The 25,523-nt window shown below is 44.3% G+C and overlaps 1 protein-coding gene across 4 annotated transcripts in view; it reads right to left on the reverse strand.

The window, feature by feature from the left end:
* NME7 (NME/NM23 family member 7) overlaps positions 1 to 25,523 on the reverse strand; it is a 95,533-nt gene that overhangs the window by 1,692 nt on the left and 68,318 nt on the right. For 3 of the 4 annotated variants that reach the window (XM_075436439.1, XM_075436457.1, XM_075436458.1), the window contains exon 11: positions 15,129 to 15,236. In XM_075436439.1, the coding sequence (XP_075292554.1) occupies positions 15,129 to 15,236 (108 nt within the window). Of the gene's footprint in view, positions 1 to 13,269; positions 14,858 to 15,128; positions 15,237 to 25,523 lie in introns of those variants that run through there. The other variant, XM_075436449.1, reaches the window with a different exon arrangement.

Below are 25,523 nucleotides of genomic sequence, written 5' to 3' on the forward strand. Positions count from 1 at the left end.
GAAAACACCAAAAAAAGCCGAACCCCACAACCGCAACACCTGCCAAGAGAAGAGGGGCAGCCTTCTGGCCAGCCAGCTCGGGCAGCGGCACCAGAACGTCTGGTACCCAACAGAACAGATACTAAAACTGCCTCTCGCAAAACCCTGCTGACACAGCCTTGTGTGACCAAAGCCCCGGAGGGACAGGGAGCGCGGGAAGGGGGTCAAGATGCGACATCATCTCACCAACCCAATTTAAAATTAACATTGTTTTCAAGATGTTTTTTTTTTTTAAAATCTGTGCTGTATTGCCTATGAGAAAATCTGTTCCCCTCAGGAAGGCACTGCTTTCCTTACTGCCTAACAGGATGCTACAACGTAAACTGCTGCTCTGAACATGTTGTTCTTTCTGCCAGATTGGCTCAACATCGTGAAGTATAATTGTAGCCATCAAAGTGCATTTTATCGCCCTTCTTGTTGGTATTTCAGGGTTAGAGACACACAAAAACACCGATTTAAAAAAAAAAAAGCAGGGAGAGCGCAAGACAGAGACACACACACATTTACGGACAAGAAGCTTTACGGCTGTGTCTGCACCAATGCTTGCACCGACACGCACCAGGTACCAGTCGTACAGCCCCCCGAGCACCGGCACCTCTGGGCTGCTCTGCCCAGTTTGGCCCAGGCTGGCTGGCCGGCACGGGCCAGGCGCGACCCTCAGTGTGCACGGGCAGCTGAGCCACGAGCAGAGAAACGGGCCGAGGGCAGCGGTGCCCGTGCCCCTGCGGCAGCTCCTCCGGGTCCACCCGCTCCCGGGGTGCCGGTACACCGGCTGTCCCCACCGTCACCGGGCCCCTTCCCCGGGATGGGGTAGGTTCAACCCCGCTGCGTCACTCCCACCGCGCCCCGCGCTACCACGGCAGAACTACGCGGCGTCCCCAGGGCCCGGTAACGGCCGGCCCCGCAGCGCACGCTGATGTGGGGGAACGCTGTCCTCAGCCCGCTCCCGCTCACTCGCTGTGAGCAACGAACGGTGCTCTGCTGTTTTAGTCCTTAACAACCCCTGATTTTGTGCAACCAGTTTTCCCCAAGCCAGGCCGAAGCACCTCAGCTGACTTACGACCTACAGAAAACCTCTTCCTCCTCGGTTAGCTTTTATTGGACTGTTGACAACCCACCCACACTGTACTGCCAGCACTGGAAGGGCAGAACGAGCACACTACGTACCGTGTAACCTGCACAACTAGGTGCCAGTATGTTCTCCTCATATATAATTATCTTTATGTGGGTCATCGGCCACCTAGCTCCCAGTAAAACCAGCTAAGAGCTGGCATGCCTGTGGTAAGCAGAAAGGATCCATCTCTGCAAGCACCTCGTCCTTCCTGGACAAGGAACACCAACCGGCAGGAAGCAAGGGCCACCCGTGACCCCACGCACACGCTGTGTTTTGCAGCAGAACTAAGACCAAGGATTTGGGGTGCCCCCACCTTACGAGGCCCCACCTGGAGACAGCTTGACAAACCCAATTCTAAAAGCACCAGGTCCTTTGCCAAGGGGGTCCTGCACTTGGAGGTACTCGCCCCAAGCATCCAGACAAGGGTTAGGTATTCCAAAGCTTTACTTTAGGAAATACAGCTACTCTCCTTCCCAGGGTCTGGCTACAGTACAAACCCCAGAAAAGGGAGCTGTGCCTGCACAAAACCTCTCAACAAGCCTTACATTTGACCTCAGGCCAGGTCAGCTTCTCTGAGCCCAGCACACCTCCGGTCTCTTCACAGGACCTAGAGGCAGCAGAGGACAAACGCGCTCCAGGAACTGATCTGACACCAGCCAAACACATTTCACAGAAGCCACCCAATGCCCTTTAAATGATGCTAACATTCAGGGTGGTCACTCCTTCCCAGGGATGAATCAGGATGAAATTTAACATCAGTGCGCTCCTTACAGATCCCAGGAACCGTCTACCTCCTTCACAGCACGCAGCTATGCCTGCTCTTGCTCCTGCTCCGGGACAAATAACAACAACGCTCAGGCAGCGATAACGGGTGAGTGACTGCGACCTGCTGGCTCTGACCCGACAAACTGCCTCGCCGAGGAGGGGCTGAGAGCTGCTTCAGTTCCACGCAGCTTTGCTTCGGCCGCACACGCTCTCTGCAAAACTCGTGTTAACGAGGTCGGCCGCTCCCTCTGGGTGCTTCCACGCGTTACTGCAAAGTTGCAGGAGTTAATATAGCAGGCAATGACAAAATCCACTCTAACGCCCTGGCTGAGCGCAAACAATCATCATCTGAACAGTGTGTGCCCTAAGAGCATGGACAGCCCACGCAATTTTTTAATATTTTTTTTACACAAAAGTGGGGGGAAGCAAAATCGAGTGAGGCAGTCATTCTTTCGAGGGAGAGCATATAATCTTGGCAATAATGCAGGACCCAGCACAGGAACAAAGTGTCCTGAAGATGTCAAGTGTAAGAATTACAGACACTTGCAATGTAATTCTCCTCTGGCCCAGAAAACAAAGCAAAAAGCAGTGCTGATGAGAGGTGCCAGCTGAGCAGCTCTGGAGTCAGAGCTTTTGCCTGCACCAGGACAGGCTAAGGTACACCTTGCACGGCAGCAGCGTATCATACAGGCAGCATTCCTTACATCTCCCTCGAAGAAAACCCCGGCACTGAAAGGGTAGCTCAACGTTCACGGTCCGTTCCTCTTGTTCCCTTGGGCTGGCAGTTCTCGACAAAAGACCCCGTTCGTCTCACTCGTGGCAGAAGCCAGGGGGCTGACGGGGAGACACACTAGTGGGAAATACGCTGAGATCACAGATTCACTTCTCATCCATCACCAGAAAGACGACGGCAATTTCAGTCCTTCCTCACCTCTGCCAAACCAACACTAGCAGCCGGGAGATGGAAGGCTTCTTCATCCCTGTATTCATTTGCAGCCTGTCAGTCATCTCGGTGCCTTCCACACAGCTGAGCAGACACTCACCAGTATCCTCTCCCCAGAACCACCACACCACTGGATCTCCTTGGTTCAGCACAGGTATCCAGGCACATGATCCAGAGAGTCTTTGCTGACCCAAGGTTTCAGCATCAGTACAAAATAACACTCTCCCAAAGCACTTCGGTCTCATAATTTTTCACAGGTTACCTCAGTTTGAGGTCACTAGTAGGAACCAAAAATCTGCTTTGCCCATTGATGTCGGTGTGTAGATCAGCCCGAACCTGCTGACTCTGTCAGCAAGCACACTTGCCAGCACCAAAAATGCATTTCTGCTACAGTTCACTCCGCTGACTCACACGACTAAATCATTAGATTAACACGCCAAAACCCCACGGATTCATACCATCCTTCCAGCCACAAGCAGTCCAGAAATAAAAACGGCTGTCAAAGAAGAGGGTCTACTTACTCACTGTATTATCTATTCTGAGAATAAAGAATTATTTTCCCACATGAACCTGAAGAGGGTTTAGTCCCAGGAAGTTTGCTCAAAAGAAGAAGGCGAGTTAGTCACTCCTGCCTCTCTCAAGCACCATACGCTGTAAGAAATAAAGCTGGTCAGGGTGCCCCAGGCAGGACAGTTTGGACACGCGCACTTCAACTGTCCAGGTTAATTTTTTAAGTACAGCTGGGATAAAAACCCCTATGAACCAAAAAATAAAACTTTGCAATAGAAAGTGTTATGAAAGAAACACTACAGGATTACACAGAGTGTATTCTGCTTATATGCCATTTGCTGTTAACACACTCACCTCAAACACTGTGTATGGTTATGATCAACTCTGAAAATACAGTGAAAGAGAAGGGCAATGGAAGCTATTTGGAAATTGTATCATAAAATATAGGATTAGAAAAATCTGAATTCCAAACAGGATGCAAATGAGTAGACAAGACGATAATTCATTACACCACAATCAGAACACCCAGAAAGCAAGTTTTATGCTGCTTACTTTGTAACACTACAAGAAAAATCAGTGAAACCAAAAGCTTATTTCAAATAACAAAGTGTTGGTTTTACATCATACATAACTACTGTGCTGTCTCAGACCACTGACTACTGAAGTACAGATACTTGTAGCTTCAATAAGAAGGTACGAGTTCACTGAATCTCCCCACTCCACGGCATAAGCCAACTGCTCAGAAGTTAGGCTGGACATACTAGCCCGTGACTCTCCCACCAGGAGGTCTACTCCTCCTTTAGCAACATCTTTGGTCACCATCAGAAAAGATCGCTGGCCTGGTACAGCCACTAGAATGAAATACAATGAAAGGTCCTGCCTCCCATCTCACGTGAAGAACCACGACATGACAGCGAGCACTGCTTTGCCAAGGGTCCCAAGCAGGTCGCCGAGTCACCGGGATCACTGTCCCTGCACTTCACACTTGTTTTGAGGGGCACCTGCCTGCCTCAAAGTCGGGAGCTCTTGTGTGGTGCGCCTGAACAGTCAGCCCAGGTACAGACAAGAGGCTAGGCACACCACCACAGATGTCGATGCAAGCTGCAAACACGTCCTGAACACTGGATAAAAATGCTGAAAAGGGCCCCTGCTGCTGGCACCTGAAATATCTAAGCCTGGTTTGGATGTGTTCCTACAAGCCACAGGCATTGTGGGGGCTCCTTCCCAATGCTGAGCTAAAGCTCTCCAGCCTGCTCAGACAGGACTGAAAGTCATGGTCCTCATGAGCTGCCAGATTCTGGGCAACAGAGGAGAAAGCGGTCACAGAGAACGTGTTTCCACCCACATCACGTACTCAAGTGCGGATGGAAGCAACAGGCAAATAAAGACAGCCAGCATTTAAAGCTCTTCCCAAGCAACCAAAGTGTTCTGCAGGGTAGCATTTGGCCAGGGAACCCAACAAACTACACCTGGCAGCAGGGCAGAAGTTGCTACAAGTAAGACAGTGACACATCATCCTGCAAAAAACAATCAAACAGAAGCACCGCCTAGTCTACAACTAGGGGCCTTGTGTGCACCATCACAAGCCCCTGTGTAGGCTGTGGCTCCCTGTGCTGATGGGAAACATCTCACCAAACTAATGGCATAAATTCCCCCAGTGTAGTGCTCAAAGTACCTTCTGAGCAATGTCACTGAATCTAGAAAGCTCCACTCCCCTGTGGAACGGGTCAGTATTAAGAGGCCAAGAAGCTCATTTCAGGTCTCAGTAGCCCTCTGCGATTTCAGCGCTCCTGCTGTGTGCTAAACCATGTACCATCAGGACAGGACTCGACTCTGGACACCCGACTGACCAAGCTCCTGTTTATCATCTGAACTGAGCAAGGCAGCTGCCAGCAAAGCCCACAGCTGCTGGTTTGTGGCCAGATGGTCTCCGCACACTTCCTTCTGCCCAACACAAATGCAGTAACTGCTGCGGACACCAACGTGGAAGGCAACTTGCCCACTGAGCCACTCTGGCTACTTAAGAAAACTGCTTCTTGCTCAGAGACTTGCCTACTTGTAGATATAGCTACAAGATACACTTGTAGATACATCATTCCCTACCTATAAGCCACCGCACTTAGGCTTAAGGTGGAAGAGGGAGAAGCTGGCTCTCCCCACACCCAGCACTCACCCAGGTGCCCACTGCCATCTTCTTCTGTTCGCACAGCTGCAAGCACAACAGCATCACGCCCAGTGCCCGAGCCCTCGGCAGTACCACAACACCCATACTGGTACGACACTACACTTTGAATCATTAGTTATTATTATTTATGAAAGAAGAAGTTGTATCTAGAGCTTGCTAAACTCTTAACTCGAGACATCCCACGGCATTAGCATCTATGTGAGGCAGAAATCTTGTTCACAGTCTTCTATTCGTATTAACACATCTGGCTTTGTTTTTTTCCTTACATGTTCCACATGCATTTCAACACATGTATAAAGATAGCTGACTTAAATTCTCCTCTTAATTACTGCTGGTTTACAGTAGTCAGTCAAGGAGGTTGCACTGATGAGAGAAAGGGGTAAACCCTGCACAGAAAGTACCGATATAGCTAGTAATTTGCCTATTTGGCCTCTGAGAGAGAAGTGGGAAGTGCAACTGGCTGAGGTCAGTAACAGGAATCCACATAAGAATACATTTGCATCACACAGCAGTGTGTGCTACAGGAAAACAGCACTTCTCTTATCCCAAAAACGGGGCAGGACTCTGCTCAAGAAACAAAAAGAGATTCTTGGCTTGTATATAACTGTGTAACTACATGCTTTTGCTGTATAGGCTATCCCCTAGGGCTTTTTTCTCTTCTTTGCTGTAGTCTTCCCATCAGGCAGCTGAGTTGCAGCTAAACTGCTGCTATATTTCAGCTGGAGGAAAAGGGGTAAAGCAAAGAGGACCTGGGCTTTGTGGTTCAAGAAGAGAACATGCTGAGGGAAAGAAAGCAGCCAGCAGCCTCAAAGACACACACTGGGCCTCAGATGAGTTATCAAGAAGTGTCATGCCTTCCCTCTGCCTTGACCTGGCCTCCACAAAACTACCTCGCTCAGCGCAACACGAACACGTGCCAAAAGCCCAGCCCTGTTTATCACGTAGGCTACCTTCGGGATCAGGTGAAACTTTAAGAGCTTTGGGAGCTGCCTGGTTCACACTCGTTAACTTCTCCTCTCTGGCACTTCGAAACCTCAGGCTTGGCAGCACAAGGGGTACTTGGACCTCAGATCTTACCCAGAAGTGGAAGCACAAGAGCTGAACTATTTCACAAGTCTGTTTAAACAAGTTTCTAGTTTAGTTTGCCTGTCTGGCCCACAAGTATAATTATTATACAACCTATGTTCAAAATTAGGCTGCAAGTGACCTAATAATACCTTATTTATTTATTTTATTTAATTTTATTTTATTTATTTGTTCAAAATTCATCCTTCTATTATTGTCTTTTAAAATTTCTCTTCAGATAGGCCTAGGCAAAAAGATTACTTAATTCTCTGAACAAGTGTATATACAGCATCAGGAAACATTGTGAGACAGAATTCCAGTGCTGGCTAACATCCTCTGATGTGCAAAAACACCGCCAAATAAGGTGAAGTTTTCTCACACTCCAGATTCTTTCCAACCTGTTCCCACAGCTGCTGGATAAAAAGTCTCAGAAAGTCAAAATGGAGAAGCACTTGAATCATAATAACCATTATCTGACAGATCATTTTGTACAGGAGAGACTGACATTTCCAACTGACAGACAAAAACAGCTACTGCTTGGCTGAAAACTTACAAAAAAATCCGCCAAAAACCAACCTCACCCAAACCCTCCAATTTTTTATTTCTTTTCACTGGAGATGATTAAAAGCATCTTACCCTGGATTATGCAGCTTAGTATGGTCCCCTAATAAAAGACTTCATTGCAAAATTGCCGTATGACTGAGGGAAACAATGGCTTCTTTATTAATATTTTAAAGACTCCTGAGGGAAACGCTGTACAGCTGAAATGCCCTCAGTGAAAGGTTCATTGCCATGCTATGCACTTCTGCTGTGTAATGTTTTACAAGCTGCGCTGCCCTGTGAATGGGGAGAGTTAGTTATCAGCTGGTAGAGGCAGCTTGCATAATACCAGACAAGTTAATCGGTAACAAGCAACGCAGGAGACCTTTGTTCCGAGTGTGACATACTCAAATTCCACACTAAGCACACTGACGCTTCTGAGAGTTACTCATTGACATGCTTTATTAAACTGCTTGGACTATACCTTGAGGTACCAAAAAGATCAGTTTAACAGAGCTGCATCCCTCTGATGCCGTCCATCCCAAACTGCCGCGCTCTACCCTCAACACGCGGGTCAGCTCACCACTGGTGCGCTGATCCAGGGTGGATGGCAGCAAGGCATTCCCAGGGTGGATGGCAGCTAGCACCTTGCAGCACGCCCACCTCTCCAGACTCTGGCAGCACGCAGGCAAGGAAGCAGCAAGCAGAAAAACGCAAATTGGCAGCCTACAGAGCACTTCCGTAACAGGAGGACTCTGTTCTTGCGGAAACGGTTATGGGAAGCATGTGTCCTGTCCCCCTGCGGCAAGGCGAGTGCCCCCCGGTCCCCTCTGAACAGCTTGCTAAAACACTGCCCCCCTTCCAGCCCCCCCTGAATAAAGACAAAGGGAAAGGAGGCACAAGGCGTGCTTTTCCTAGCGCTGTTTGGAATGCCAGACCAAGGACAGCTGGCTTCTAGCAGGTGGAAGACACGCTGCACCGAAAGCCCAGGAGCAGCGCAGCTCTTAACGCTCGTCAGAGCATGCAGTCAATACCAAGTCGTAGGAAAACGATGCTGGTTTTCATCGCCCACAGCATTTGTCCGGACAAAACACACCTGCTGAACTGGCCCGTCCTGTCACCGCTTATCGTACGGCGTCACCTCCTATCTCCCCACAGCTGGATCCAGCCAGCTGAACTTCCAGTGCCAGAACCGGTGCGAGTGTCTGTCAGAGCACCACAGCGGAGCTGTACAGCGAGGTGATGTTACTCGTTTGCTTAAATGCCTCCGAAGCAGTACGCCAGTCTCGCCGGTGCGAGGCTGAGCAAGGGAGAGCAGAGCTCCCAGCAGCACGCTGCGCAGTCTGCCAGTCCCCAGCCTCGCACTCGAGCACCACTGCGCAGCAGAAATTCAAAGGAGTGATGGGGAAAAAACCAGCCATCACGATAGCTCTCTCAGAACACAAACAAAACCAACTCTTCTTTGATAACAGCAAAATCATCCCCCTTCGACAGATCATTTTCATGTCTGTGGATGCCACAACAGCTCTGAGGCACGGGAGAAGGCCAGTAAATGATCCTCTAGGAGGTCCCTGCTACTGCCGGGCTGGAAAGCTGCCCGCAGCACCGAAAACTGACACATCCCCCTCCACGGTGCCGATGCCCCCGGGGGAGCCTGACAGCACCCGGCAGCCATGCGGAGGCACACACGCAGCACCCCGAGGAGTCAGGGTGCCCACCGGCACGCAAGACTGCGGAGGAAGCCGGCACATCCTCTGCTCCCATGAAAATGGGCTCAGCAACCAGCCCCCCTGCGCAGGGTCACACATAGCCCAGCAGGCACACAAGGGCACAGGCAGGCACGCTCTCGCAGCAATTGCCACGATATTGTCCACTAGAAGAATCAGCCACCTAATAACAGCAATGAGGAGAAGGTTATTTCACCCAGAACTTCAATTTTACCCACCCCACAGCAAATCCCTCTTGGTGCATATCTTACTGATGGCAGGATCCTCTCTCTCTACATATCAGTACAGATGCACATATACATGTATGACTATTAAGCATTTTTTTAATAACGTAGAGAAACTGCATGAGACTGACTCTGCTCAAACACCACAGCACAGGAACATAGAACGAGCGTGGGCAGCTCAGACACAGGAGGTTGCACCTCTGAGCAGAGAGACCTTTCAGGTTACCCCAGATGCATGCAGTCTATTGTCCCCAGAGTACAAATGCCCTCACGGAATTGCTCCCCAAAAAGTACCTTGAACTGCACACCTTTTTGAGCAACAATTTACAGGCAGAGCATCCCAAAACCCAGAAATATTGGTTTTCTTGTAACTGCAGGTCTAGGCTACCAGTTTTTTAATAGTTGCAGATTATGTGGATTCCTGCATAATCTGAAAGGTGCTCAGCCACCCGAGACCCAACAAACGGAGGTGTGTGTACAGCACCACCTCCTGTGAGAAGTTTTACTCACTGTACTTCCAGGGATGCGAGTAAGGCCTTCAATGACTGATTTTTAATTTGCCTTCCCTTCTTTAAGGAGGCACGTAAACAGTGAAGTCTGGTAGCCACAACACCTTGTAGCAAGTACTTCAATTAAAACTAGTCCAGGAATGACTAATTTCAAGGAAACTTGTTTTGTCTAGAGAATGATGATTCATTACATCCAATGGTTTGCAAACATCTATTTCAACAAGATATTTATCAGAAATGTTCCTCAGGTCAAAGATGGCGAGTTGAGAAACACAATCATCTTTCACCGCATGTTCATGAAAGACACAAATCCAAAACCATCTCTAGTCTGTTAAATAGAGCACTTACTTGGCATATAAAGCATGCATGTTCCAGTCCTTGCTCTTTCTGACTCAGAAAGAACGTGAATGCGAGTACTGTAATTGTTTGCTTGCTCCAAATGGTACCTGTTTTATATAAAATAGAAAAAAACTGACGAAAAGTAGAGCAGTACATGCTCTGGATGTGGGAAACAAATGCAAACCCCTGCTCTGAATGAATGTCCTACGCAACATCAGTTGATCAGAAAAATTAAGAAACTGCTGTTTCAGCCTCACTCATGAAACCCCATCATCTCATAAATACTCCATTGCTATCAGATTTCCTTCTCTACTTCCTCCTTTCTTTCTGCTCCCCATTAAAATGGCAAACTGATGACATGGCTGAGAAAAAGACTGTTCTGAGCTATTCACATCTATCCATTGTCACTTGTGAAAATACATTTTGTACTGATATGAGGACACACAAGTCTATGAAGTGAATAAATAAGTGCCTGACCCAGTAAGTCAAAGAGCTCATCCAAGAGGTCTCAGGGCAACATTTACCCTCCTCCTGTATCACTAAACTAGGAATAAAAGAAGCAGCTGCAGCTTTACATCTGAAAATACATCGATTTTTCCATTGTCATCAGTTGCGTTTTAGGCTCAACTGCATCTCGCCTCCTCTCTCAAGCCAAAGTGAGTTATTCATTAATTCTGGTATGCTTTAGTCACTGCCTAAAACATGAAGTAGTTTGTAGAACAAAGACAGGAGGTAAGGGTCAAACTGTTGGGAGCAAGTGCTGGTATTTGCTTTTGGGGTTTGTTTGTTCGTTTGTTTGTGGGTTTTCTAAGATTAAAAGTGAACTTCCAGGTCCATAGAAAAGCGATCTAACAGAAAAACATTGAAAAACTGTTGTACTGCGTTAATTAAAGACAGCATTCTATAACCAGGTGCACAGGCTGACCCTTACTTGGTTAATTAGTCCTCACTGTTCCCGAGACAGTGCTGTTCTCTCTCCTTTCCCTGAGTGCTCCTTGGTCATGATTTCTGGGAGACAGGTCACTACCTTGCCCTTCCTAGTGACCATCAACTAAGTATGAACCACCAAAGTCACCTAGAGTTTGGCTATTAACTTCAGCAAGCATTTGATCTAGCCCTCAACTACCTATCTCACCTCCTCTAAGAAGTCAAGGACATTACTCCATTTATAGACAATCAGATAGCAGCTGCCATTGCAACCACTTTTCAGTTTCAGTTAGATCTTAAACTGCAGAGAAAGTTGAAGAAATCTTAAAATAAGCAGTATCTGGCACTAAGGATACCTAACTGAATCCTCAGGAAAGCACTGGTGTGTTCCCTTCTACACAAGAACATGCCTTTCTTGTGCTTCCATAAATACTCTGCATGTAAGGCCCCACGACAGGACAGCAAGTTAACCAGATATCTCTCCTTTCCATCTCCGTTTGGTTCTGGAAGTTCAAAAGGCACAAAACCAATTAGCACACAGACCAACCTATTCAGCTGCCTATCCATGAAGTGGCAACAGCAGCAGTCCCTCTGACCACCTTGTCTCCAAGGTCCTTCGGGCACCGCTGACCCTGCAGATGTGCACACCGAACACGCGGCCACAACAGTCAAAACTGGGGCAGGGACCTCTAATAATCTGCTTTAGCATTAACAGCAGAAGTACTCCACAGGCCAGTCAACAGACACAGCTAAGGCCTTCTCTGTACAAACCCACTGGGCTCAATTCAAGCTCTGAGATACCAAGACTTCCATTCTGCAGGCCTTAGACCTTAAGGAGAGGCTGCACTGGAAATGGGAACCTCTGGAAAAGGATGATTCAGCCATCAAACATGGTCAAGATTGTACCAAAGGTTTGCATTAAGGGCAGTAAACATCTTTATTAATGGTGTATCAGACTGGCTCTGCCTGCTTTTGGGCTGTAGCAGTTCCCTGAGGCCCACATCTCTGGTTCACCAAGAATTTGAGAAAGCTGACATCACAGCTTCCTTTCTCCAAGAAAGCTTACTGGGTTTCAGAACAGTCATTCAGCTATTTCCTATTCTGGACAAAAAAACCCAAACAACAACTATCACCACCACCACCACAAAACAACCCAGAGCAAAATCCAACCAACCAACCAAAACCCAAAACAAAACAAAAAAACAACCCCAAAACACCAAAACCAACCAACCAATCCCCCCAAAACCCCACCAATGTGTATGTATTGGAAACTGGGGGGGAAAAAACTGTTAGAAATTTCATGTCATTGTTTATAATAATGATACTGCAGTTTACTTTCTAAAATTTGTTGCATTTAGTATTTTATTTTGAAGAAGAGAAATATAAATCAGAACATTTTCATACAGAATTTTCAGAGCCAAACGCTTTCATGCCAAAATTTGAAAAGTGGCTTAGCCAAGCTCGGATAAAATCAGCACCAGAGTTAGAAATAAAACTCTGAAGTGAATAAAGCTCTTATGCCTGAATTCAGATTGCCAAACTTAGCCTTCATCAGCAAAACAGGATGGCAAGAATTTGCATATAGGCTGTTTTTTTGAGCTATACTGCGTAATACCTGCAGCAGAGTATTAACACTGTAGAGACTGCTAGGGATAAATTCATTTTCTTTGTGGTTTTAAAAAGGCTCATCCCATCTTTGTAGTGTAAACCTAGTAGGACATCTTTTTCTCTGAAATTTATTCCAGACTCCTCCTCTATTAATCAGTTGTCCTACAATGATATTGTAAAGCTTTTATAGGAAGAGCAGCATTAACATCTCAGCAGCGATGACACCTCCTACCAGAACATGCACATAACGAACACAGGCGAGCTCCATATCGATAGAAGCAACTTCCACTGCTACTCATTGACGGGGAGCCAACACAGCCAAGGTCATTCTCCTCAGTGACAGTCACCCTACCTATCTCTGAATTCACCTCCTCTGAGAGGGAGAACAATTGCTCTATTAAACTTGGGATATTAAAATATTCAGTTATCCATTACAGAATGAAAACATTCACTATCATTTTACTGAACAGTATTTCCTAAAAACGTTAAGTCTGGCTCAGTTTCCTCCTGTGGTTGTCTTGCAAGCCCCACAGCCACTCTGCTCCAGCCCAGCACACACAGCGCTCTTACAGTTACTGGGGCTGCAGGAGGAGGAAGGTCTGGTTTCTGCTTGCCAGTAAACGACCTCTGTGACTGGATTGGAGCTCCTCTCACAGAAAAGCTCATGGAGCTTCCCAAGGATGATCTCTGTGCATACTGTACCATTTCTTTCTCATCAAATGTCACAAGCTCTTGCACTGATGCAAATCCAGAGGTTATTTTTTATTTTGCTTACGTAAGTTTTCAGGCAACTACATTTCTTACAGAACACAGATCTAAAGATACTCCAAGAATTAAAGTTCTAGCAGTAAAAAGGTTTCTATAGTTCACATGACAATGCTAATTTGCCAAACCATCAGAATGAAACATTCACTGCTTTATTTACTCATTAAAGAGCATTGACCGATGTCCTTTACAACTGCTGGCTTAACTTGGACTGTTACAGAAGAAGCTAGAGACAGATGAAGAGCCACATTCTGTGTACAGTTACGCCTATGCTAAGAAAAGATGTAGACACCCCCACGCCCCCCCAAAATCCAACCAATAAACAATCGTTAAAATGACCAGTCTGCAATGGAAACTGCAAAGTGTGTAGTCAGAGTAATACCAGATCAAGAACTTAGTTTATGATACAGGTGTGGAATTCAAAGAACAAGCACATGTAGTGGAGACCTTAAGACAGAACTCCAGCCTACTTTTGTTTTAGAGAAGCAATTCAACTGCTTTGTTCCACCCACCTCACTCACAGTAGCTGTAAACTCAATTTAAACAACCAGCAAAATGGGGTTATAGCTACTTTGCACCAGCATTAAGGAGACAGACTGTGGACACAAGAGAGAGAGAGAGAGAACTCTGCTGAAGTACTAAAATGCTCTGTGAGTGTTGGTGAGACTTTCATTTTTTCCCTTGCAGCTATGCCTATTTTCTGCTGCCACTGAAAAGCCATGGCTGAGGGATTTTGGGCATGTGGTGACAAATACCTGTTTGCTTTGTTTAAATCCAGTCCCTTTGGGCAGAAACTACAGAAAGTTGTCAACTTTTAATAACAGTTTGGAAGCTCCTTAAAAAGCTTCAACTTTGTTGATCCTGGCTGCCATTCTCAGTGTTGAATTTCACTAGTCTATTCCTTAAACTGGGTGCAATTTCCTGGCAAATAGCACTTATAACCCACAGATCTAATTTTATTTCATGAAGGAAGATGGTGACACAGTTAGCTCTTCCTCTCCCCTCAATGAAAACACAATTTTGGCCATATGAAATTATCCAAGTTAAACTCTTCCTGTTCCATCATTCTGCTATAGTCTGACAGCAAAACACTCACAAATACATGTAGACAGTAAAACAGCAGCTATGCATGCACTGGAAAAGCATCTGCATTGATGCAGAGATCCATCCAAGATAGGTTTACACACCGCTTCAACTCCCTCATACAGACCTTAGTTTTGAGGCATGGAATTAAATGAGTAAGCTTGTTCTGGTTTTCACAATGAGTACTTCTGTCTTCATAAACTGTCCTAGTCTAACATTTTCCCATTTTATTGGACTTTAATGAAAGCATACAAAGCCAAAATCAGATAATAATTAGTAAGTTAATATAAAACACAGGAAATACCAACTGATGTGCATAATTATGACTGTCTGCAAATAAATCTGGACCCTATCTGGAGAATTTGAATCCCTAGTGCCAGTAATATTCCAAGCCCCACACAAGCTAACTGTAGAGACAATCCAGATCAGGAGTCATGGTGGTCATCCAAGAAAGGGCTAAGAAGGTGTCCCTGCAGAAGCACTGTTAGGTGCTGATATCCAAGGACACATTCAGCTGAAGAGAAGACATGACTTTCATTTCATTAAACACTTTATTGTACTACATTCACTCACGAAAACTGCATGGATGAATTTTTTACAGTACCAGAATTAACCAAGGTAAATGCCCTTGATAAACTCTTTGCTTTTGTTTCTAGTTGATCATATCTCCTACACAGCTACTCCACATATAAAACACTTCAACAGCTTAAAACAGTGTAAAGTGTAGCATTTCACTTTAAAACTTCCTATGACATAAAAGCACATGTTTGTCTAGCAGGTCTTACCTCCAAAAGTCCGTCTTCAGGTAGGTCTGTGCAGTGGACAGCATTCTGAACCTTGTTTCTCCCGAAGACAGCACGCAGAGTTCCAGGTCGGAGATGACGGGCTATTTCCTATCGAACACAAGAAAATCAAAAGCCCTTTGTGAACCACACTGTTCCTTTATACCATGGATTCAACAGAATCTTATAAAGTAAAACATTATTGTGCTATTAATAAATGTGTGGTACACTATAAAAGAAAACGAAGAGGGAAATTCTAGCTTGCACTATACACATACACAACTGCTGAAAAACCATGACCAAGATTGTGAAAACCAACTGCTTGAAATTGGGCCAATCTAGCCACGCCGGGTGAAATGCAGAACCCTTCATATTATGCATACACCTTCCTGGCACTTGTATTAATACAGTTAGCTCATATTAACAACTTTGCAGCTCTCAAGCACAGAATGTGCTGGCCTTAGCGAGCAGACACAAGCACAGCACCTTGCAGACTGCTTCCCCTAACACTGAACTATTTGCCTCAGAACCTGACATTTGTGAAGCCCAGCTACTGAACCGCCTCTCGGTCTTCTCTGCGGTGCTTCTCTGACACCGTGACTAGTGCCAACGTGTGATCCCTCTGAGGATCAGTCCAGACTCTTTCTGTATCTTTCTCTGTTCTTTGAAGTTGACATTTCAATACTCTTCCTCATCTGCAATGCCAAACACCTCCTTGGCCTCTCAGGGTGTTTCTCTTACTACAGCAGATATCACTCAGGTCCTGAGATAACATTCCTCTCCTATCTCTTTACTATGGTGTATCTCCCATCTTATACCACAGAAAACTGCCTTCACTGGCTCTCCCCTCCACCATGCTCTTTCCTTCAAGGCATAGTGCAGCACTGCTGTACTTCTCTGCACTATCACCTTGCAGTGCTGTCTTTTAATCCCTTTCCTATGCCAACTGTGCTACGCTTTGTTTGTCTCTCTTCCCAGCACCCTGGAGCTCTTCTCCAAGCCTACCTCACACACAGTGTGCCTCCTTTTAAAATTCAGTGGTGATGGCATTAACTCAGTTTTCCCTCCTTAAAACCCTTTGGACAGTCTTCCATGAGTGCCTCCTGAGCACTGCTGCCTGTGAGGGGACAGACCAATGACAAGCTCAAACTACAGCCACTGAATTAGAACAAAATAAAAAAAAAATAAAAAAAAAAAAAAAAGAGGTATTTTTCCTTGTCAACAGAGCCTACATCGGCCCCTCTCTGAAAAGGTACTGGGTACACTGAGGTGTAATCACTTTGGAAGTGGCCAGCATGGTTTCACAGTGCCACTCCCAGGTGTTTGTCTCGGTGTCACAGCTGGAGGTTACTGCCCCCACAGTCCAGTCACCAGACTGGATCGTCCAAGCATTTCTTAACTTTCAGTGTCAAACAGGTTCAAAGCAACTTCAGCAGTGGCTCCTGGCTGACCTGGAAAACTTTGGACAGGTATAGATGAGAACAACTTGCATGATGCACGCTCTCTTCTGGGGTGGCAGCAAATGTCTTAAGCTAGTCCAAAATGACCTAATAAGAGCACTATCTGACAACACCCTTTAGCCACTTTCCAGCTTCACCCACTTGTCGTGTCTCATTACTGAACTAAGACAATTGGACTTTTAAGGGCAAGATCTTCTCTTTGCCCAGCAAGTCCTAGATATTTTCCTATAATAACAATTAACAATTATGGTGATCTGTTACCTAGTAACCTAGATCTGTTACCCACCTGAAAGACAATTAAACTGCTTTAATGCTTGGAGTGTGTCTAACCCAACACTTGCTATGAGGTCAAGTTTCAGTGCCCCATTGTTACTGTGTGTACGTCACAGGTTATACCTGCTCTTTGGATATGGATGTCAAGGATATTTGCATAAGATACACTCAACATCAAACAAATTTTACTTCAGAGGAAAGTTCAAGAGTCTCACTTCAAAAACAAAAAAAAGCTCCAAGGAGAAAAAAAACCTCCTCTACATGGTCCTCATGAAGGGCTTGCAATAAGAAAGTCTGCTGGAGAAACAAAAGTCACATGCCAGTTAACTATAACTATACGACACTTTAATCAAGCCTTCCTTGAAACAACTGTTGATTGCAGTAACAACCAGCCGTCAAGAGGCCCGCAATAGCACTAGGCCTTCAATTATTTTAAGGAAAGTTTGGGCATATTAGAAAACATTCTTGTGGCTATGAAACCTTTGGAAACCTTTCAGCAAGAAACAGCTCAGATCTAAAAAGCTAAAGCTTGGTATTTCATATCCTGTTTACTTCCTATCCATCAAACTGTTTTGCTCAAACTGTTCCATCCTCCAACAGGTCCAAAAATGCTGCTGCTTATGAAACTTTCCCAAATTTTCCATTGAACCATCTTCCTCACCAAATCCACTTTAATTCTTTCCCCCCTCTTCTTTCTTTACAAGCAGCTATGGCCTCCTGACTTATCGTTTGTCCTAAGCTCTCATTTCTACTTCACAGCTTCACAACAGATGACCTCATGTTTCTTCTCTCGGACTCATTGTCTCTCACTAACTAGGCAAAAGCTCCTACTCTTGCAGTATGCAATCTCCTGTTCTTCCCTCAGTTTTTCAACACAGGTTGCTACGCATTCTCCTGCCCTCCTGAAACTCAGCCATCTTGCACAAGAAGGGACTCAATCTGTTCTGCCTGGGATTGCATTAGATCAGAAGCACACAAAGGTAGGTCCTCCAGCACTCTGTTAGCACCTGATTAATAAGAATCTAAATAAGCCTTTCTTGCCATCAGTTAACAAACAGGACTAGAGATAAAGCAGTCTCTGCTTATATTTACATAGCCAAAAAAAAGGACAATAACTGTCAATTTCAGTTTTCCTATTTCGTTGCTTTCTTACTACACCACTGAGGATCCCTCAGGGAACAAGGCCTCTGTAAATGATGGAGATACAAAGAGCTGTATGGATCATATATAGGCATCCTTATGTATTTATGGATGGAAATCTTGGGAACGTTTCAGGGAAAGAGGAAGAGAGTTCCTTACAGAACTTCTTCCTCATAGCACATATTAGTACATGCTCTTCTGCGTCATGACAGGAAGCTTGCCAAGCATTTTATTTATAGGGCCTCATCTGCAACAACAGGGAGACACAAATATAATAGTGGGGTTTGCGTTGGTTCCCTCACACCCCTCTATCCCTTTTATACCTCTTTTCCCTAAGCTTTCTGCTGAGTCTATTTTCCGGAGTATGTGTTTTGTGTACTGGTTTTCAAAAACTTTTTGAAAGGAGTTGAGAGTGGGATGATGGAGGAGTTAAGAGCAGCTACAGCTCTACCATATGCATGAGAGGAGAGTAACACGTGTGCACTGGAACTTCATGTGCGTGTGTAAGTGGGGATGCCACCAACTCACACTTCACTTAAAGAATACACTGTCTGCAGCAACACAAACCAGGGTTGCTGTACCAAAAGGCTTCAACCTCCATGGTCTTATTCAGCAGGCTATCTGATCGTACCATACTGGCTGGGCTTTGGTCTGCAGCTAGCCCTTTGAAGATCCTTGTCCTACTCAAGATACAGATGCGTATACCTCATATTTCTCTCTATCATACAAGTGTGTCCAGTGCAACACTGCCTGTATGAAGTACTTAGCACATTCCAAAATCTATTTCTATACAAGTGAAGGGAAACAAAAATGTCACCAATGCCAGTAGTATGTCAAAAATAGACTGAAAAATCATAAACAAACCCATGAGCAAAGCTCATTAACTGCTTTTCCTTCAAATGGCTGTTTTTTCATGGACTGTACGGGAAGTTATATACAACAGTAACATGTATTCCAGCCAAAACTGCAGATTTCAAGAAAATTTGGCCAGGTTTTTTAAAGTGTCTGTCCTGAATACTTAATTGGGTATCTAGAAAGGCCAAACGGTCACTGCTTTTAAACATTTCTGCAAGCTCTGTTGTTGTTTAAATGGCATTCAAGGAAAAGTCAAAAAGGCTACCACTGACTCAGTGCAGCAACCATTCCCTCCCTTCTCAGTGGGAAACAGTACAAATTCTGAAAGGACCAAAAACACACAAAGGAACTTATACAGCCTAAAACTTTGCTCTACTTAAGCATGAACTAGAACAAGGGAACCCTGAAAACCTTCTTGAGTGAAGCAGAAAAAAAATAACAGATTTTGTGATCAAACCCTGTCCTACTCACAGTGTGCTCCCAGGGCAGGTTATTTCTTTTAGGTTTGGTTTCATGCCAGCAGCATTCAGAGGACTTCTTGGCTCTGACAAACTGCACAGTCCCCTCTAAGCCCCAGTAAAACACCTTGTTTTCTTTCTTCATCTGAGCCCTGACTGTGCGTCTGCTCCTTGCTCTTCTTGGCATTCCTCATTCATCATTTCCTGAAGGCTTTATGTTGACTTTGTCTCCCCACCCTGCACTCATGAAGCTTTTTTCTTCTGCAGCTCTCCATGCTCCCACTGCTATCACGAAAGAGTTGGTCCCTCTTTCCCCTTGAGGGTGCCAACTGATTCAGAAGTCAGTAGCCAACCTCCAGGCAAACAAGCAAGTGCCTTTCTCCTTTTAAGGACCAGCTACACCCTTGTCAAGAAAACAGAACACACATTAGTTATGAACAAACAAAATAATGTAAATTCCACCACTTGCTGTGGAATTTGTGTGGCTGAACTTCAGCCAGCAGAAAGGTGACTTAGATGAGGCACCTGAGCTTCCTCTGTAGTGAGGGGAGGATGATAAGCCCTTTCAGGAAAAAAAAAAGAAGACTCTTTTGCAGTGCAACAGCTATGTAAGACAGGTAGAATAATTGCCTCCCTCTTCTCTTTCCATCATCACAGCTCGAGTTGACTTTTATTTTCAGGGGATTTTAGCACCAGTCGTACCACACACTGCTGGCTGCAGCAGGGAGGTGCACAAAACAATCCATCCTACACAAGCCATCAGCAAGAGGTAAAATGATAAACGCAGCACAGTCTGTCATGCAGGGGCCTGCCTGTTAAAAGGTACTTCAGAAAGCTTCTAAATACAAAGCCAGGTCAACGTTAAAGAGAATAGAATAGGTTTCCTTCAGCTTACATTTCACAAACCAGTCCAGAACAGAAGCCTCGTGTTTACAGAGTGACATATTTTCTCTTTGTGTTTCACGCAAGCTGCAGATCGTCATGTACAAATACGAAGTCAGTATTGATGGCCTTACGCACACTGCCAAGGGAGCCAGTGTTATCACAAAGTCTTTTGTACTTTCCACATATCTCAAAAAAATAAGCAAACCAAAACAACCCCCTCCTAACCCACACGCACAATAAACATCCCCCATCTTTAGTCTTTATCACAAAACAAACTGATATACAGGTTCTCAAGAATCTGGAAAGATTGCATTGAAAGTCTTTATAATACTTAGCCTAGTCTTCTGTCCCCTCAGCACTATGCATTTGACCTAGACATTCAGGTAACATTCTCCTGACTGATGGTAAAATATTTATGCGTCCAATCACTTACTGGCCGTCCTGACAAGTTTCTCATATCTTTAACTATGCAAAGTCTGAAACAGCATGGCTGTAAAGGTTTGTTCAGCAAATTAAATTCTCTGATCCAAGTAACAGCAGCCAAATTTTCAATTGCAAGGCTGTAAAAAAGTACGCCTGAGGCTCACCTCCATCCAAAATCAAATAGTTTTGCAACAGTAGCAGCAAGTAATCAAACCGTAGTTTATTTTGTTACAAAAGCCTACTCTGGTCGGAGAAAAAAAAAATTAAAAATAAAAAATCCATCTGCTTTTCTGTTTATTTTAAAGTCAGCCTACCTCTGAAGTACTAGTCTGGAGCCCTGTATCTTTTGGAGGTTTTGTTAACAGACCTAAAATTATCTTCCATACTCTAGTGTTGGCAGTTTTCCAGAAGCTCACAAGTCTGTAGAAGTTGTTACCCGTCTCCTTCTCACCCTCCATCCCCTGAGGCACTTCGATTCTCTCCGCTCTGCTCCCACACATTCCCTACCACTCCTCCTCTCTGGCAGCCCAAAGGTGCTGCACCAACTCTCCACAGACTCTCTGCTGTGGGCAGCAAACGCAGCACATTTGCCAGCCTGAGATAGCATTTTCACTGGTCTTGGTGCTTCTGGTTGATGCTTAAGCAATTCTACTGATAACTGCCCTGCTCCGAAACTTATTTACTGTCGTATTTGTGTGCCTATCTTCCATTGCCAGTGGGTTGAATTTAGATAAGAGCAAGCAGCCACGCTTCTGAGTTAAGTGTAAACTAGATTGGACGGTGAAGCCTTGAGGATAACTGACATACCAAATGCAAGCTGGGCGCAAAATAGGAATAAAGATAAAATATCTAGCTATCTTGTTGTATTATCTGGCTGCAATAAGGGATATTTACATTACCTGACAATTTGGACAAAGGAAGCATTTAAGAACTGAAAAGCAACTAACCCCACAAGACATCAGAAAACAGTGTAACTGTAAATTTCATTATTAGTTCCTTCACTTTAAGCTTTAGAGGTGAAATATTGGTCCTATTCATGCTTTTCAAGTGCCTTCAATGCACCCAGAATTTCATACATTTATTAATTCACCTGTAAAACACAGACAAAAAAATACTAGGCTGCAAGGGATATTTTGGGATTTCATTAATTCATGTTAGGAAAATATCTGGAGAGCCTCCAGTGAAAGTCACTACGAAGCTGCAAGACATTATTTTCAGTCTGCATATATCTTGGCTGAGTTTTCCCCGTAAGAAGAAGAAAAATTATAAATTATCTTTTCCTCTGAAATTTTTGAGATGGAATTTTACATTTGAAAAAGCAGTCCAGATATCTGAGCTTTACACTTTGCAAAGCAGAAAAAAATTCTTCAAAATTCTACCGGGATTTCCCTAGCTGAACCAGCTTCAGGCCATCTCCTTGAACAGAAGATGCAGACGGACTGAAAGACAAAGCTCACAAGGCTGCTGCAAACCCCGGAGATCATTCTCATTCGGGGCTTAGCATGTGAGAGAGCTTTCCCTTCCACTCTCTGCCCTTAAGCGTCTTAAATCCAACTGCAAGCTTTTCCTTGGAGGCAGCAGTGCTGCCATCTCTTCCCACACAGTTGTGAACAGCCCTGATCTGATGGAAGGAATCACTCATTATTTGTGTTGTAACTGTTTTTTAAAAGCCCCTGCTGTGTTCAGGACTAGCTGTACTAGTCAGCGTTCCTATACATACCAAGACACAGTTACTGGCCTGGAAAACTTACATAAAGAGACACAAAGAACAGAAAACAGGAGCAGAATGTACCCCACCTTTTGGAGTGGGAAACCAAGACAGAGAGACAGGAATTTGTCAGGGGCACAAAGAAACACGCATTTCACAAGGACTGTAAATTCAATGTCTAGCTCTTAGCTCAGATCTTTTGAACCTCAGGCCAGTTCCTCAACTATTCTCTCTCCCTCATTTAATGCTGCTTTAATTAATGTGTAGCACTCTTGATCATAAGACACGGTCTGCAAAACTCAGGTCGTCTAGGTGAACTTGAGAGCTGACATGGGAACATGAAGAACTTCTGCTCACCCATCTTCCACCCCGACCTCATTTTATTCCCTTGATCTGGGAAGTCAGCGAACGCAGAGAAAGGGAAAACTCCTTAGCAAGATTATCCAAGAGAAGTCCCATGTGGCCATCAGATGCAGTCTACCATACTGTTAGCGAAAGAGGCTGCTAAAAATTTTGCTCAGGTGGCTCTGCAGTAGAATAGAGAATGTCAGCCTAAACCAAACAGACCAGCGAGCAGCACCCCAAATTATTAAGCAGGTTCTCAGCATCTGAATTAATAATTTTTATATCCAGTTTTTAAAATGCCTTTGTTTAGTTAATAGCGTCCACAGACAGTGAGACCAGTGGTACAGAATGAAAACTATTACTGCAACTGTTTCTCATGGCTGTCAGAAATTGCAGAGAAGAGGATTAATAATAACAATAATAATAGTAATATACCCATCATCATCAGAAATGCAAAACCAGACTACCTACTTCTTTTTGTTACAGAAAGGAAGGTTTAGGCCATGATATTTGTTTTCACTCACTTTGAAGCCTTCAGGTAGCTCAAGCAGAAAATAACTGTAGGTATGCTCTGGCACGTACTTATCGCATTACTACAATGGTGTGCAAAGCACGTAGGGAATTTCAGTCCATACACACCCTGTTGCAATGTACAGTACAAGGATACCACCTATGCCACTGAGAAAGCCAATTGATCCCTCTTAGGGGAAACCCACTTGAGAAACTGATAGATCTCCATCCAGTAGTTCCCCTCAGATTAATCTCTTTTGTGTGCCAATTTAGCATCAGAGTACATACAATACACTGATCTGCAGCTCCTTTTCTGTTTGGTTATAACTAGCTCTGCCACCAATTTGTTAATCAAGCACAGCCTGAATAAGCAGTCCTCCGGAATAAGAGTTTGATAGGTCTGATCATCCTCTTCATCTGTTTATTCCAAGGAATCTTAAAAAAAATCATGCACATCCAAGAACTGACTACTCATAAGCTGCTGAGTAAGAGACAGGAAACCTTTCAGGACAGCTACAGTCAACTTCAGGATACTCAAGATCATATCACCATCATGACTATATAGAAAAGTAAGTGCTCTGCTGCCCTTTTTCTATACGTTTATAACTTCTTCTATTGCACATTTTCAACAAGCAACTTTGTGTGCTGACTCTTGCTAACTGCCTTCTACAGTGCTCTAGAAAAAGCCCTTGCAGCCTGTTGTACCAAGTTCTACCTTGGTTTATTATTTTAATAAGAATATTTTACTGGAGATATCACTTATATTACTTCATAACTTGAAGTATACACAACAGCACTACAAAACTACTATGTTCCAACCAGAAGTCAGAAAGCATTCAAGTGAAGGACAAGGCTATCTATAGTCAACAAAAACCCGAGTCAGGCATGTAAGCAAATTCTCTTAATCTGTTCAAATCAAAGATTCTGCAAACACACAAGGTCACTGTGACCAGGATGCTAAGAAACTGGAGAAGGAGAAAAGAGTTGTTTAGGTTGTTAACAGTATCATTTTCTTGCCCATACAGTGACCTCAGTACTTCCCATATCTTGTGGAAACACGGCTCCCTTTTTCCAAGGAAGGACTGAGGTTCTAGAGACTTTGTTTTTAGCTTGAATGCTTCTTTTTGGGGATTGGCGTTTTTATATATTCAAAAACATCACTGTCCAATGTAGAAGAGTGATTTGCTGTCCGCTGCTCCCAAACAGAACACAAGGGAAGCAAATAAAACAACCACATAGACTGAAATTAACCCAGAACCATCATGTTCTTGAAAAGGCTCTTACCTTGTGCCTTTATGGACTGAATATGTTAATGAATCTATTCTCAGAAACCTCAGCAGATACAGCAGAATCTTAATAGAACAGTCCAAAGGTGGAAAGGGAAAAAAAAAGAAAACCAAAACCCAACAAAATAAAAAGGGAATCGCCAAGGAAGATAGACCTCCTGTGACCGCAGGAGACTACAAGCTAGGAATTCTGATGACCAGCTCTGCGTCTTACTGACAACGACTGTATTTTCACAAGGGGCAAGAATACTTTTATTTTCAAAAAGTTTTTAAGCCCTCTCGAAGGTGAGGTAAATTGCATTTTAATCCAGTGTAGCTGGGAGAAACAAGCCCTAGAGAGAACCCTGAGGATTACCTTTGATCAGCCTACCAGTGTAAAATTACATTGTGTATTTGTCTATACCAGGCTGGTATCACATGATCACCTGGTATGTTAGAAGCCTACCTCTTTTTCTACAGTAGTAAGAAACAAAACTTTTCTTTCTTCTTAATCCATCTAAGTTATGCAAGCAGAGTTACAATAAAGATATGGCATTTTGAAATGTATTAGCCAACATTATTTAAAAAACAAGCCAAGCAAATGCTAAAAGAAACTAGGCAAGCAAGCACTTTTAAAACTTTGTGTGGTCACTATTTAAATAAAATATGATCTGTCTATGGGAGATACTAAATCTGTAACACCACTCTCTAAAACATGGCACACATTCAAAGCTTGGAGAGAACCTAAACAGGAAGGTGCAATACAAACAGGACATAGAAGCATTCATTTTGCAAAACAAGACATGCAAATGGACAGTTATAACCAATACTTCATGCAATCTGAAAAACCCCACCTCCTCAAGGCTGAATAGACAAAGTTATGTAACTTGCAGCATTTATAAGAATCTTGTATTCATCACAGATGCTTAAAATACCACTTTTTTAATAACACCCACCTACTACTTTGGGATGCACTCAGTCTGAGTGCCAAAGGAGCCTTTATGATCCATAAGCCAGTCTTCCAGGCTTCTTTCACACCTACCTATAGATACAATTAGTCTCTGTGATTTCAGATT

The sequence above is a fragment of the Opisthocomus hoazin genome, chromosome 1, assembly GCF_030867145.1.
Source record: "Opisthocomus hoazin isolate bOpiHoa1 chromosome 1, bOpiHoa1.hap1, whole genome shotgun sequence".
Lineage (NCBI taxonomy): Eukaryota > Metazoa > Chordata > Aves > Opisthocomiformes > Opisthocomidae > Opisthocomus > Opisthocomus hoazin.